This window comes from Montipora foliosa, chromosome 1, assembly GCF_036669935.1.
Source record: "Montipora foliosa isolate CH-2021 chromosome 1, ASM3666993v2, whole genome shotgun sequence".
Taxonomy (NCBI): Eukaryota; Metazoa; Cnidaria; class Anthozoa; order Scleractinia; family Acroporidae; genus Montipora; species Montipora foliosa.
The window spans coordinates 28,108,298-28,121,945 of NC_090869.1; the positions used below are offsets into that span (position 1 = coordinate 28,108,298).

Here is a 13,648-nt window from a genome sequence, read left to right on the forward strand (position 1 = left end):
AATACCAACAATAATTGCAGGGCTATTAATTAACATTGAAATTAATGTAATTGATATCTTCTCTATTTCCTTCAACTCTTTTACTTTTGCTTGTTGTTATGTAATATCCATGACATGACTTCGTGTAGGCGTTATTTGGGTAGGGTTAGGGTTAGGGGTTAGGGTTAGAGCTCAGCTCTTATGGGTGCGGGGATGGCACAGGGATTGCACACCTCCCACCAATGTGGCCGGGATTAGATTCACAGACTCGGTGCCATGTGGTTTGAGTTTTTTGGTTGCTTACTGTGCACCGAGAGGTTTTTCTTTTGGTACTCCTCTGGTTCTCCCCTCTCCTGAAAAACCAACATTTGATTAGATTTGAGTTAATTTTGTTGATTTCAGTTTAGAGTGCCCCCAATCAGTGCTCCGGTCCTAGAATGAGTAGACACTTAATAAAGTTGCTTTCCTTTCCTCTTGTTAGTACAATTCCAGTGCATAGAAAAATACTGTTTTGATGCCATACATGACTATAACTGTGAAAGCAGATAACTAAGCTGTGATTTTTCTCTCTTGAAACAGTCTAGTTCAGTGGCTGAAGCACAGCAAAAAAGAGTAAGTAACTTACCATAAGAATTATTCTTATTCTGTGGAAACAGGGGAATTTCCTGCTTGCATTCATTATTTAATAATTATTTGCCAAAGGCAAAGTGATTATCGGTGAGTAAAAAGTGAGACGGAAGTCAAGGTTTTTATTCAATGATATTCGCCAAAACTGAGGTGAATAATAATTATTAGTATATACTAAAACAGTGGATAGCGTTGAACTTGCACGCTGATTGGCTACTCGAACTCCGGATATCCTTTGCTATTCACCTCGGAGCAATTCACGCGGAATTTGCCCGAAAATGTTGTCATCTTTGGAGGAATAAATGAGTTAAAATCAACGTTTTGTGCTATATTACCTCACTGTTTTAGTATAATGCAACAATAAAACAACTATTCACGTCAGTGTCAGGGGCTAGTGGTGGATATTTACCTCACTGCTTTGCGGCTCGGTAAATATCCACCATTAGCCACCTCCACTTTGGTAAATAGTTGCTAATTATTGTTGGAAACTTAGGTTTATCGCGTAATAATGACCTCAAGTGCAACCAATCAGCACAGAGAATTTTGAATAGTCACCTATGTAATTATACTAACCATGGTTGTAATAACTAACATTGTCCATTGTTTATTCTAAACTGAATTATTGTTGTGGGTTGATACAGCCTTGTGTAAACGTCAGGTCAGAACTGCTGATTTTAATTTCCAGGAAAGGGTAATGTAATAGACCTTTTGCAGATGTGGTGGCCATTTTGATTTCTATTGTTTCAAATAGGTATTATGGGATACCCATGTACAAGTGCCCTGAGAATCCCATAATGTCTTTCAAAACAATGTAAATCAAGATGGACGCTGTATCTGCAGAAAGGTCTATTGAGGTCTTGAAGTTTATTTGTGGTTGAGCCAGAAAGTAAATTAAATTTTTATTCTTTTGACTAGTATTACTACATTATACTAGTACATTGTACTATGGTTCTCTTGAGATATAACTAAATTAATGTGGATGCTCTGCAAAAAAAAAAGATATATAGTATACATTTTACAATGGGGTTTTATGAAAACTAAGACCTGGAAAACAAAGATGTTACAACTAGGAGCCATCATACTATTCAAGATGACAAAATGCAAGGCCCAACAACATAAATATTGTATTGATAATGCAAAAAAAACATAAACTATTTTTAGTTACGTACTTAATTAACTGCCACGACAATAATTTAATAAACACATCCATCCATCTGTCCTTGAACTAAGCCAGACACAGTTGCTGCAAAGGACAAACCAAAACACTGGCTCTATACTTTGCAGGTGGGATGTTTCTGTTGTGTAATCATAACATCCCAGTGACATAATGGGGCCCATGATAATAACTGTCTTGCTAATTGCTGTCACAAGTACAGCAACAAATCTAGCTCAACAAGAACCAAAAGCATACTGTGGTGCCTCTGGCTTCTGCTATAAGGCTCATTTATGACCTTGGAGCACAGCTTACAGCCAGCTGGAATCAGTTGTAAGCTGGTTTTTTCGGTTCCTAGTCCATACCCAAGACAACTCAATAGTTAAAACTACATGCATGTGTTTGCAGGGGTGATTTCAAAAGCAGCACTTTCTCCTTAGTTAAGACTGCTGTTGGTTATAATTTGACATCTCTTGTTTCTGTGTGTTACAGATACTGTGAATTATGCAACCACCACTTCGCCTTCAAACCAAGTTAGTATTGACTTACATGTACATTGTACAGTAATTGGTTTCTGCTGGACATGTGTACTCTGAAGATATATACATGTACTCCGGTTTTAAGAAATGTGAATGTAGCTTAAAAAGTTAGGATAATTTCAAAGATCTCGCATTTCAACACTCCTGACTAGTATCTTTATTAGGGGTGATCAAAAGGTATAGCAAGAGCCCTTTTACAGGTGTGTATATGCTGCCAATTTGCTAAAAGGAAAGAAAACAGTGTTCCCATTGATAGTAAATAGCATTGGCTTCTCTAAAAGACTACCATCATCACGAACCTTGAAAGGAGCACTGGCTTCCAGACAACGGCATTGATGGTACCTTCGGTTGTTGGTGATAATTCTAGAATAATTATTTACTGTACCCCAGGCAATTGTGTGGTTAGCTTGGCAAGCATGCTCTGAAAAATTAGACAATGAAACTAGAGTGTAAGTTAGAGTGAGGAGTGTTGAAACATTGAATGTAACTTTTTATTGGGTACATTCAAAATTAATAATTTCTTAAAACCAGGGTAATGTTAAATTATGTTTGATTGTCAACCTGGATGCAGTGTGAACCTTAACGTTTGGTTTCTTTTAGACATTTGTTGAGACTCGTTGTCCTTTTTTGTAAAACCCAAAACCATTGTTATTTTGGACTCATGAAGACATGTACAGTCTGCATCTTCCCTGTATCAGAGGACATTTCTTTGTGTCTGAGCTGTTCCTTGCAAATTTTCTTGTGGGTTTGCCAATATCCTATCTGAGTCGAACAATCGAACTACAGTACTTCCAGCAGTAACTCTGTGCCCTAGGATACCATCTTCTAGGCTAAATTGTATGCCACACGAGGCAATTCTATTGCATACAATTTTCACGAAAAATAAGTACTGTACAAGATATCCTGACCCAAACAGTCAAGAGACAAAAATAATATTTTAGAAGGCTGTGAAAATGATATTATAATATTCCTTTGACCTTACATGATTGTTAAGACAAAACAAGTTTCAACATATCATACATGTACCCAGTGTGACACCTGTCAGGGAAAGACCATTAATTTTAACTTTGTTGAATGCAAATACATCTACAGCTGTAGGTAATTTTTAATAGAAACTAGCGATTATTTAAATGGTGGCTGTTTTGAAAAACAGTTGTCATCCTCGAAAAAATGGTTTGAACCCAGGAGTTGTATTAAGCTTTTAGTTATCATTGTGTTAAAAACGATTGTATGACATGTACGTGTACAATGCAGACACTTTTCGCACAGTGACATGTAACTTACCTTTGACCTGTGCCCTTTTATACCCACCATGTACAGTGCTGTACATTCTTGTGCAAAAGTTTTTTTAACAAATTTAAGTAATACATTGTTACAAGTGTTATTATTTTTGTGTTAACAATTATTCTTCTTTATTGAAAAGTTTACAGGCCAGATATGCCAAATAGACTTCCCATCAGTGACTTTGTCAGTGGTTTGGTAAAGAATATACTTAGAGCTTTAAAATACTGGCTTCACTATACTCTGGTTGCACTGGCCTGGCTCGGAGTTGTACCCATCACAGCATGTAAGTGGAGATTTCTTTTCAATTTCTTTTTTTTTTTTCATAGGCTTAGAGGGGTTTTAGAATTTTCATTTCCATGTGACAATTTTTTAAAATTAAAAACCTTGTTTGGGACTGACAGAAAACTAAATGTAGCTTGCTAATTTTTTTCTTTTGCAGATCGTATCTACAGATGCCTTTTTGCTGGGTCTGTTAATTCTCTTCTTACACTGCCATTAGATTTGTTATCAACGTAAGTGAATATGAAATGGCATTTAAAACACTACGCCCAGTGCTTTCAGTAAGATTTGCCTGAGGTGTCTCCCTATTGTTAGCACTGGTCAGAGCTAATAACAGGAGTCAATTTAAGGCCCCTTTTCCTTTAGGAGTCTGGGGGCATGCTCCCCCAGAAAAGTTTTGATATCTGGAAGCTGGGAAAAACATGTTTTCCAGTGATTTGAGGCAAAATATTAACACCCAAGCATTCATTATTTTTATCGGCAAAAAGTATTTTATATAGTTAATGTTATACACTATTAAAGACTTCCCTGGTGAAAATCTTTGAAGGATCTTTAAGAATCTGCAAGGATCTTCACGAGGATCTTTGTGAGGATCTTTGCCAAGATCTTTAAAGATCCTGGACAAGATCTTTTTGGATCCTCAAGGATCTTTAAGGATCTTAAAACTTCTTGCCAGGATCCTCAAGGATCTTGCCAAGGATCTTGCCAAGGATCTTGATGGATCTTGAAGGATCTTCAAGGATCTTGCCAAGATCTTCAAAGGATCTTGACAAGACCTTTGCAAGATCCTCTAAGATCTCAATAAGATCCTTAAGGATCTTTAAGGATCTTCAAAGTTCTTGTAAAGATCCTTTAAAGAGCTTTGAAAGATTTTCTTTTATTGTCAAGATCTTTTGCAAGACCTTCAAAGATCTGTGCAGGAACTTTAAAGATCCTCAAAGATCTTGACAAGATCTTCATAGTTCTTGTTCAGATCTTTCAAGATCTTTCAAGATTAGGCCCCTCATTTCTCAATCCACCACAGTACAAATATATAACACTTTAATCCAGCCTCATTTTGATTACTGTCCCTGTTTGGGATGAATTGAGTTCTTATTTAAGTGAGAAAGTATAAAATTTGCAAAACCGAGCAGCTTTTTTAAAAGAATATATTATTGGGCAAAGACTACAAATATATACAAACTGAATAAGACACGTACTCGGGTGATTATTAAAAGCTACGTAATTACTAACATCTATAGCAATGTAGGCATGGATTGGCTTATAAAAGAATAAAATGTCTTTAATTTCTCTGTCATAAGCAAGAAGAATCATGTTCAGAGAGCAGTCTCTCTTTGTACGACATCTGACCAGGTTTTAAACGTAAATTCCATCTCTTGGCCGGTCTCTGAACTCGCTCGATCTTTATTGACTTCATTCAGTTTCATTGACTTCAGAGCTGGAGACCAGACTTCAGTAGCATATTAAGCTAAGTGGGGTTTCACTATTGCTAAGTAAAGAGACCTCCTAACTACAACTTTAGTTAGCAACGGACACATGAGAGTCCCAAGTCAGCTTATCCGAGATAACTAAACCCAAGTCCTTCTCCTCATGCACACATGCAGTCACTTTTTGGAGCCTAAAAAATAGTCGGCAAGTACTTGCCTCTTCTTATGCTAAAGTTATGCTGCAAAAGCCTACTGCGAGGTAAAGTCAAGCCTTCTTCTTGAAACATTGAAGTGGGAACCAGCTATCTTTAAGAATAAAAAATCAAAAAGTGATCTTAAACTGGTTGGCCTCAATGTAAAAATTAATGCGTGAATTATTCAGTTAGCGAGACACAGACTATGACTTGCTTGATTCTTTCAGTAAATTAAACTTACCCAAGCTGCACACTATTTGAAATTAGCTTTAGCTATAGAGGTGCCTTACCATGGAACTGCTGTCTACCTGGAAGAATTAGGGCTATCAGATCGATTGGGCAGTTTAAGAAGGAAATCAACTGCGCATTTGGATCATTCAATTCTCACACGGCAATCTTGTAAATCAGTTTTTAGAGCTATTTTTAGTCTTACCAAATGATTGTAATTAAAATACTATTGTTATTACTGAAGATTTTTAACCAAGTTGAAATAAAGGAACTACTACTACTACCGCATATAAGGGAGCTCCTATGCCAAAATTATCCAAGGTTTCTCTTTGGATAACTACACGCGTTAGCGTGAGTAGACCCAAGAGATTGCATTAACGTATTATTCTTATTCCTACTGTGTCTAAAGTCTTTCTATGGAACGTTAGTATGCTAGTACTAAGTACAGACATGTACGCAAGTTCTTATTCATTCACTTGGTACGTTAGTACATTAGAACTAAGTAAGGACGTATATGTACGGTTAACCCTTTTTCATTCCTTGGTTCAATAGTATGTTAGTACTAAGTACAGACGTGTATGTAGCCAGTAAAATCCGTTCCTCATTTTACCTAGGTTGAATACGCACTCAGATTGATTGAAGAAACTGTTTTGAAGCCTAAATTAAGTCTAGAGAAAAATTTGGGTCCGGTTAGGATTAGTTTTAGTTATTTTACCAATCATAGAAAAGGAAATAATAAAAAGAACTGTGTTAGGTTGAGCATTTTCGTTGTTGTAGTGTAGTGGCGAAGACACAGTAGTACAGATCTGGAGGGTGCGAGTTCGAGTACCAGTGAGTGCATATAAGTACAGTTCTTTGTTCGCTTACTATGTTGTAATGTTGAGACTGAATTAATAAGTGCATCAATACAGAAATCGATGATTAAGAAGATATGTTGAGATGCGTAAGACAGAGCAGAGCTTGAGGAGGAAAGGTATAAGTATCATTTTTAGTGGGGGGGGGGGGGGGGGGGGGTGGTTAAGCTAGGTTGAGTGCATAATTCATCCTAGGTAAAATGCGGATCACGAATTTAACCCAGGTTAAAACGGATTCAACCTGAGAACGGATTTTACCTGCAACATGTATTCATTTCTTATTACGTTAGTACATTAGTACAAAGTACGGACGTTTACATGTACATACGGTTCTTATTCATTCCTTGGTACATTAGTACTAAGTACGGACGTGTACGTACGTTCTTTGTTCACTCACCTTGGTACGTCAGTACACTAGTATTGAGCACTGACGTTTACCGAACATTCTTTATTCATTCGTCTCGGTAAGTTAGTACGCAAGTCACTAACTACGGACGTTTACATACCGTACATTCTTTATTCATTCGCCTTGGTACATTAGTATGTTAGTACCAAGTAGGGATGTTTACGTACCATTGATACAAAAAAATCATAAAAAAATCGATGTCATCTTTGTACTCTAATTCATATCTTGAGCACATTCCAAGCTATCACTATTTTTCTTATAAGTACTAAAATCATCCACACTAAGAAAAAAATTCAGAAAACGACATCCTATTTTAGGAATTTACCCGCTAATTGAATTCATTTTTGGTTACTTTTACAGGGAAAACTTACTTGCAGACTGTATACGAGGATGTTTTGTGGTGGCCTGTACACTTTGTGCATTTATCAGCTTAGTTTGGTTACGAGAACAGATTTTAATGAATGGTGGTCCTGAGTGGCTTGAACCAAACCCCGTTGATCCTGCTCCTCCAGCAGTAAGTGGACAATAAGCAATCAAAATCAACTGCTAAGGTGCTGTGCTCTGGGATTAACAATGGCCGGTATAAAGTAAAGCGGCTACCAGAGCACACCTTATAAAAATGTACTATGTATGATGGTTTTCACCCGATCTCGTCTAGCTGGGCCCCTTGCAATTCAAGACTCACCTGCCAAAAAGGGTGATTAGAAGGACCAGTTTTTTTATATTACTATGTACGGTACATGTACACTGTAGTTGTGATTCAAAAATACTCTTTTGGTAACATGAGGCCATCTCCCCCAGATGGAAAATCCCCTGGGGTGGTCATTATTATGGCTCTGTTTTACGTTTTAATCACAGAAAAATATTTATTCCCCTCATTTTGTTATTTTTTGATGCAGTGAGATGCGAAAGTAATTTTCAAATGTCGGAAATTAAACATGAAGCAGTTCTGCTAAGCGAGTGCATTTCACTTGGTAACACGTATTGCAATATATTATTTTGTCAAATACTTCACTGTTGACACAGCTATTGGCTAAAACTAACAATAAAAGGTAAACAATGAAAAGACAATGGGCCAACTCATACATACTGATTATCTTTGATGAGAGCACGTTTTTAATGTGGGTAAATGCAGACGTGTGTGCGCAATTTTCTTTTGTTCGTTTCACACGTTTTTTGGGACCCTTATTTCTGGTCTACACTGAACACCTGAAAGAGGGTCAACAATTAAATTTTAAATTTGTTTATGTATATCCAATATGGTTGTACCACAGGTGGCCCAAGCTCAGTGTGAGGAAAAGCCAAGTGAACAAAAATATAAGGATTTTATGGGAATCCCAATAAATGACCTGCGAAGATAATTTTACAAAAAAATTCTTGCTTAAAAAGCCTTACCTTATTGCCATTTTGGGTCGCTTTCTTCCTGTGCTTTTTTTCCCACATTTGACTCAAATTGAGCCATTATCAGTTCCTCGGTTGTCAACGGTCATAATAAAATACCAAGGCGGAACACTGAATTCTCAGGAGCCCACCAAATTGAGTAAAATATTCCTCTATAAAATCTTCCCATGGTTACAATGCCACAGTAGAATTCAAGGGAATAGAATTTTCTTTCATTTCAATCCACTAGTCGCGCAATCAAAGCCCTGCCAGTGATGTCAGGTGGCTGTTAGTGTCCCAAACGAAATGATAAAACGATGGAAAAGATCCTCATACACTTTGAACAAGACATTAAGGCAACCTTTGAGTTCAGCTTGGTAACGAGTCTTTGTTTGTTAACATCATCAAGGATGACAAACAAAGACAAACAAAGAATTGTTACCAAGCCAAACTCAACAGTCACCTTGTCTTGTTCAAAGTGTATGAGGATCTTTTCCATCGTTTTATCGTTTTGTTTGGGACACTAACAGCTGCCTGACATCGCTGATGGGGCTTCGATTGTGTGGTCAGTGGATTGAAATGAGAGAAAAACCTTTGCCCTTGAATTCTACGGTGGAATTGTAACCGTGGGAAGATTTTCTTGAGGAATATTTGACTTGATCTGGTGGCCTCCTAAGAATTCAGTGTTCTGCCTTGGTATTTTATTATGACCATTGACAACTGAGGAACTGATAATGGCTCAATTCGCGTCAAATCTGGAAAAAAACCACACAGGAAGGAAGCGACCCACAATGGCACTAACGTTAGGCTTTTTTATTGAGAATTTTTTCGTAAAATTATCTTCTTATAGAGATTCCCATACAAATCTTTATATTTGTGTTGGCTTTCCCTCACACTGAGCTTGGCGTACCTATGGTTGGACATAGGGCCAGCCAATATCCAGTCATCTTTTAAAGTGAACTACTTTAGCTTGTTCAAGAAGTAATCTTACCAAATGAATAATCTTCTTCATTGTTGCTATAGCAGGCTAATAACGATGCTGAGGTTGTAGCTGAAGGGGCCGTGGGGGAAGAGAATGCCAACAATGCAGAGGAAAATGTAGATGAGGAAGAAAACAATGAGGCAAATCAAGAGGCGGGAAATGGTCCTCAAAATGGAGAGGGTTAGTGAGAATACTGGTGAATAACATTATTTTTCCCTTGAGGTTTCTTTGTTGAGGACTTAGTCCCCGGCATGACTATTCTGGGGGTGGGGGTTGGGGATGAAGGGTACAATAGCTGAAACAACCCAAACCTTTACAAAACAAAAATGCTAACATGAGGCCTGGACACTATTCTTAAGATAATGTTTATGCATAAGGTTAGCATTTTTGTAAAGGTTTGGGTTGTTTCAGCTATTGTACCTTCACCCCCTACCCCCTACCCCCACCCCCTACCCCACCCTCTACCCCCTACCCCTCAGCCCCCTACCCCTCAGCCCCTATCCCTCACCCCCTATCCCTCACCCCCAACCCCCACCCCTCACGCCTCACCCCCCTACCCTCACCCCCTACCCTCACCCCTGGAATAGTCATGCCGCTTAGTCCCCAGTGCTGCAGTCTATGTGCAGTCTTACATGAAAGATGATACGATGATGGTGATTGTGATAGTGATAACGATAACAACATTGATCGACAATGACAGTGATGACAGTAGTGATGTCAAGGTTGTCTATGCCAAGGTTCTTTCCTAATCATTTACACACTTGTAAGCATATTATCGGTGTTATTCTTGTTGTAGATGATGGCAATTGGATTAATCCCGTTGAATGGGAGAGAGCCGCAGAGGAACTGACTTGGGAAAGGGTAAGATGAAGAAAAATGTGAAGCCCTACGAAGTGCTAAGAGGCATAAAAGCTCTTTAGACGTTTGTTTGTTTTTGCCTATCACTTAATATTTTGACAACATTACTAATCAGTTCGAACTCATGTACATGTACACCCACTGTACAATCCCAAACTACTGCAAACTCATCATGTTTAAGTGCAATTTAGGTCAATCAAATGGCACTGAAAAGTCTCCAAGGGTTGTTGGTTCTCATTATTACAATTTTATCAATCTTGAGTTTAAAATGGTGAAACTTGACAAGAAGAATAACAGCAATAATTATTATATCTTATTAAATATTTTGGTGTGTAGTATCGCTGAGTATTTTTACGAGTTGTGCTGTATTTTGACGAGCCTGCTATGGCGAGTCAAAAGACAAACAACGAGTACAAATACTCAGTGATACTACACACCAAAACATCTAATAAGTTATTTATTATCCAACTATTGTGCACGTGAATTGTAAACAATTCTTGTCAAACCTGTTCTCTACTGTGCAATGACCAAGTGTATGATCATAACTAACTGTACAACATGCTATTTACTAGGTAATTTTTGTAAAATTAAAACGTTTTCGGCTGTTTGCCATCATCAGGGTTAAAAATGACTGTCCGCACGCATCCATGCATATATATCTTATGTAAGAAATAACTTGTTTGTTCAGACTGGGGCGGAATTGTTGGATCATTAGCCCTCGATGATCCTACGTTTATGGAATGTTTGTGCTGAAGAGAGAACATGCCAAGTGAAAAAATGTGGTGGGTTTTCACACAGGTGTTTTGCAGGTTCGGATGTGTGAGCAGGAATTGAATGTTCTGCAATTTGCACTGCTAAGTTTCTCACAGTCTCGGCAATGTAATCAACACCACAAGAACAATCTCCTTTGTAAACATCTTTGGATCTGTCGGTGTTTTGTCTTTGTTGTTAAAGAGGCTTTTGATTTGCCTTGTTTGCCACAGGATTGAAATTATTGAATTTGTTAAGTTTTGCAATAAAATTTTTACTGAGTTTTCGTTTCTGTCGCAAAACAAAACAAATTCACTAATTTCAATCTATCCAGCTCTCTCAAGATTTTAAAGTTACAATGGTGGACCGTTAAATAGAAAAATTCCAGTGAAAATAAGCAGGTGTCTTTTTGGAATCAAGGCTTAAAACTTGGGTCACTTAGTGTTTACTAGTTAAAAAGAAGAAGTGATTTTTTGGTCATAATATAGCACTTTATCATTGTATTGTGTAGTTAGCTTTCTTAACCACTGAATTCATGCTTTCTTTGACAGATGCTTGGCCTGGATGGCTCCTTAGTGTTTTTGGTGAGGCATAGCTGTATGTACCACTAGTATACATGTATAAGTGTATGAAAAGAGGTTGTTTGCCACGGAAACACAAACACAAAGTAAAGTAATAAATAAATTACACTTCTATATGTGGTAAATTAATTATTGCAGCCATTAAATGGTCATGGTCAAAGCAAGTCAAAGTACAAAGGAGTATTTTTCTGTCGTAATTATGTGATTAAGTAAGCTAATACAGCGCACATGTATAGGTACATTCACAGTAGTTTTCTTTAGGACTCCCTGCAAAACAGTCTGAATTGTGTTGTTACATTGGGCCTATTGGCTTATGCCATGCATAGTCTGTAGTCTATACCTTATTTCCACTTAATCCCGAACATGTTTTTTGTCGGTTGTAATCAACACCATGTTTTCCTTCTAGGAGCATGTATTTTGGGTTGTTTCTTTAAACACATCCTTCATTTTGGTTTTTGGTAAGTACATTTGCTGTTAAGGTTGACCTAAACCCTTGTATTGAGACTGATGTACAAGGGCTTGGGAAAACTAAACTATAATCCACTTGCATTTCATATAATGAAGTTATATTAAATTTAATTCAATTATTCAGGGAGAAAATATAAAAGAAATAGGTTAACTGATGAGTAAAATGTTTATATCCATTGCCTGTTTGGTCTAATTTTATTATTCAGCTTTCTGTCCATTCCACATTGGCCAGTTTGCTGTCATGTTGGTATCTTTGGAGGAAGTGGTGAGAAATAAACATTTGTGTAGTTTTCTTCCCTTTGATTTATATATATGTATTAATTAATATCCATTTTTGAATTTCTTGGGCTCTGGTGCATGTTACAGTGTTATCATCTGCTAAGTAAATAAACTTGTATGTACTATATGTGCACATACATGTTCATGTGACCAACGCACATGCATAACACATGCACATTTTTTGCGTTTATGCAAACATAATTATTATTAACTCATCCGAAATTGTGTTCGTGAAACATGCTCTCTCTTTTGTTATTCAATTCTTTAATTTCTTTTGTCTAGCTTTGTTTTCAAAAACAATAGATTTTTAAAAGTGTTTCAAATCCATTTTGGTTCAACATAGCATTGAACTACACTAATGTTTCTGATAGCAGAAATCGCAGCAAAAGTTAAGTGCTTTTGCTTTGTAGAACAATCCAAGGTGAATGATTTGCTTCGATCTGGTCCAAATTTTGTACAATTTACCTGCCGTTACGCATAGCCTTTTTCCTTCAGAACGCCTGCCACACATGAGTTACACAACGCAGCGGGGAGGATACTAAACATGTACCTTCCTTTGTTAGCCCTTGTGTATGCGGTTGCAAGATTTTTCTCTCCATTGTTCGAGTTATCAGAACTTCACGGCTTAAGCTTACATGGAACAGCAAATACAACAAATGTAACAGCAAGGAATACTTGTATTTGAGTGATGATGCTATCGCTATTCCATAGGTGCATTAGACTGAAATCTGATACCTTCCAACTTCACTTTTCTCAATAATAATTATTTTTGTTTATCTCTTTACTGGGCATTGTTTAAGCCATTGTTTAATCAACCAAATTGCTAGCTCATACATACAAAAAAAACTCCAATACAGGTGTGCTTTGGAAATGCATTTCCAAATGCACTTGCATTATTGCCGTTCTAATAAACGTGTTCAAAATATGTTAATGCAGACCCTTATTTTTGACCTGTACTGTGGCTAGGAAATCCATCAAAATGATGCAGTACATCAGTTTTTGTTTTCCATCCCATTGATGCAAGCATTGGCTCAAGCAGTTTCTTTTTAGCTGTAAATGTGCAGTCAGTGTTACAAACAATAATAATTTATTATTGTTGTTATTATTATCATCATCATCATCATCATCATCATCATTATCATCATTATTATTATTATTATTATTATTATTATTATTATTATTATTATTATTATTATTAGTATTATTATTATCATCATTATTGGTGTTGATCCATTTGCACTTGTGAAATGTGTAGAATTTTCAGTAAAGTACATGCCCTCTGCTGCATGTATATACCTGAAACATTTATTAAAACCACTTACACTACCCCTCTTACTCTTTGAACTTCTTTGGTGCACAATAGCCAAAGGTATGCATGCC

General features: G+C 37.0%; 1 protein-coding gene across 2 annotated transcripts in view; it reads left to right on the top strand.

The window, feature by feature from the left end:
- Positions 1–13,648, top strand: part of LOC137995945 (E3 ubiquitin-protein ligase MARCHF6-like) — a 29,513-nt gene that overhangs the window by 651 nt on the left and 15,214 nt on the right. The window contains exons 3-12 of one of the 2 annotated variants that reach the window (XM_068841393.1): positions 559–591; positions 2,252–2,292; positions 3,722–3,865; positions 4,022–4,094; positions 7,331–7,484; positions 9,374–9,512; positions 10,129–10,193; positions 11,492–11,524; positions 11,928–11,979; positions 12,196–12,254. In XM_068841393.1, coding sequence (XP_068697494.1) covers positions 559–591; positions 2,252–2,292; positions 3,722–3,865; positions 4,022–4,094; positions 7,331–7,484; positions 9,374–9,512; positions 10,129–10,193; positions 11,492–11,524; positions 11,928–11,979; positions 12,196–12,254 — 793 coding nt within the window. The remainder of the gene's footprint in view (positions 1–558; positions 592–2,251; positions 2,293–3,721; positions 3,866–4,021; positions 4,095–7,330; positions 7,485–9,373; positions 9,513–10,128; positions 10,194–11,491; positions 11,525–11,927; positions 11,980–12,195; positions 12,255–13,648) is intronic. The other variant, XM_068841396.1, reaches the window with a different exon arrangement.